At 36.2% G+C, this 2057-nt stretch overlaps 1 protein-coding gene across 1 annotated transcript; it reads right to left on the minus strand.

Moving 5' to 3' along the window:
- Positions 1 to 198: 198 nt before the first annotated feature.
- On the minus strand, positions 199 to 1895 carry LOC116380595 (deoxynucleoside triphosphate triphosphohydrolase SAMHD1-like). Its single transcript, XM_031842496.1, has 3 exons — positions 1520 to 1895; positions 1263 to 1394; positions 199 to 794 (listed from the first exon to the last, which is right to left on the minus strand). Exons 1-3 carry the CDS (start codon positions 1601 to 1603, stop codon positions 783 to 785), a joined length of 228 nt encoding a protein of 75 aa, XP_031698356.1. The 5' UTR covers positions 1604 to 1895; the 3' UTR covers positions 199 to 782.
- Positions 1896 to 2057: the final 162 nt, after the last annotated feature.

Below are 2057 nucleotides of genomic sequence, written 5' to 3' on the forward strand. Positions count from 1 at the left end.
ATAGTAATATTAATCATAATTCATATTTCATATTGATAGATTAAATACAAAGTGCTTCCCAAGAGCCAGTTTCAAAAGATAGAATCGTTCAAATCGTTGGCACCAATAAAAGAGATTTAAAAACAAGTGAATAAGCAACAATAAATGCAGTCGGTGAGGAAAGATATACAGAATGATAAGTACGTTGGAACCACAACAAACACCAAAACAACCTTTAATCAAACATCACTCAAAGTCAAAATAATATCTAGTCAGATTAAAACATTAACTCACACGATTAACATAAAAACCAAACACCTCTAAATATTTAAAATCCCTCAACCAGAACCTAAATGTTCACTTTGTTGGTGTGACCGTTAGCTGAATGATGATTTGTTAACAGAATTACACAACGGCCGGCTTCTGGTGTTATTCAGCACTGATTCTGTTTTAAACGTGATGTAATAATCAGCTGCAGATGGAGAAGTGAGTCTCAATAAAGCTGAGTCAAGATGACTCAACCAAAACAAAGGTATGTGTATGATATTCAACAGGGCTTTAATATGCAATAATGATCCTCATTACTCTTAAATCATTCGTTTTTGGAGAAAAATGGTGTAAAATGTTTTTAGAGACCTCAAGATTTAGGCTGTGCTCTTTAACATGTTCACCTTGTTGAGTGTTTTATAACAATCAACCGTGATGAGTATCAGGGAGGAATGGCTTTCTTTTACCAAATTTAATCTTCATTTTCCAAAACTGCTTCATTCATTGTTTTGGATGTTTCCTCCTGGGCTCTGGTCTTACTCTGTGTCCTACAGCATGTAGATAAAGAGAAAAGTGCATCAGTATCAGGAACAAGAGCAGAGCAGAGTGAGACATCACTGAAGCAGAAACTAGACTGAGCTGGTGCTGACATGATTTGTCAATTGACAAAAAATGAACAAATTTACGAATAATTAGTCAAACAGCCTTGTGTGAAAGTGAAGGAACATTGGTCGGATAAAACAAGCTTGATGAGACCTTGGACTTTAGTTCATTGTTATTTTCCCTCTTCTCTTACTTCTATAGACTTAACTATATATGAGTCAACTGAGAAAATAATCATTAAGACAAATATTAATTAGCAGCAGACCTGGACAACACTAACTGTTGATCCAAGATCCCAGAGCTCTGACAAGATGTGACATGATTAATCTCTCCTTCCCTCCTCACGTCCCCATCCTTATACTCGTACTTTAAATACATAATACTCTATTTAACAGCCTAAATCTAAATATTACCTTAAGATCTGGCCATTGTTTTTTGCAGTTTTCCATGTGCTTGTAGGCTTTCTTCACACTTTCTTCATCAGTGTTCTTGTAGTAAACCCTGATCAGCTTCTCAGAGAAGTATTTCGGGTGAAACACGGACTTCTGAAAAGAATGAAAGCAGCATACATTAGAGAATAATGACATATCAGAGGAGGCCTTATAAAGAAAGACACACAAGATAATGCCACGATAGATTAAGATTAAAACTGTTGTGGTGTAGTTCAGACCTGGTTGTCGGGGAGCTTGAATCCTACATCAGGTTCTCTCTTATTGTAGAACCGCATCTTATCGATGGGGTCCTCGCTTTTCATCCCATAGTCAAATTTAATGATCTAAGAGACAGACGCCTGTTTTTACTTTCACATGTAAATTATGCCAATGAAGGAAGGCAACATCTCACAAATTAAAATGAATATTCAAGATTTTAAGAAAAGTGAAGTGTAGCAGGGGAAATGACCAGTTTAAACCTATAACATAATAATCTCTTCATGTTATAAAGGAATAATAAAAGCTTTATTATTATGATCTGTTGTATGCTGTAAGATGGAAAACAAGAGAAAGAATAGGAGTAGAAAGGACATGTTTCTGTGCACATTTGACAAGTACAAAAGAAAAAGTTGTCAGTTGTTATGGTGGGTTTGTAAAGTGATGTCACAGCTCACTGAGAAGTGAGAAGACGCAGCTCTAGAGACGACTGGCTGGCTAGTAAGCTAGTTAGCTTGTCCATCTCTGGAGCAGTGAGTGAGGCGGTTCTTCTCATTTTCT

Source organism: Anarrhichthys ocellatus, unplaced genomic scaffold (assembly GCF_004355925.1).
Source record: "Anarrhichthys ocellatus isolate YVR2014 unplaced genomic scaffold, GSC_Weel_1.0 scaffold7849, whole genome shotgun sequence".
NCBI lineage: Eukaryota > Metazoa > Chordata > Actinopteri > Perciformes > Anarhichadidae > Anarrhichthys > Anarrhichthys ocellatus.

Bases quoted from the DNA above. Each gene is read 5' to 3' on its own strand.
- LOC116380595 (XM_031842496.1), bottom strand. From the start codon at position 1,603: ATGAAAAGCGAGGACCCCATCGATAAGATGCGGTTCTACAATAAGAGA. The intron at 1,395-1,519 runs GTCTGAACTACA...CATTCTTTTCAG, and splicing joins TCAAGCTCCCCGACAACCAG to AAGTCCGTGTTTCACCCGAA.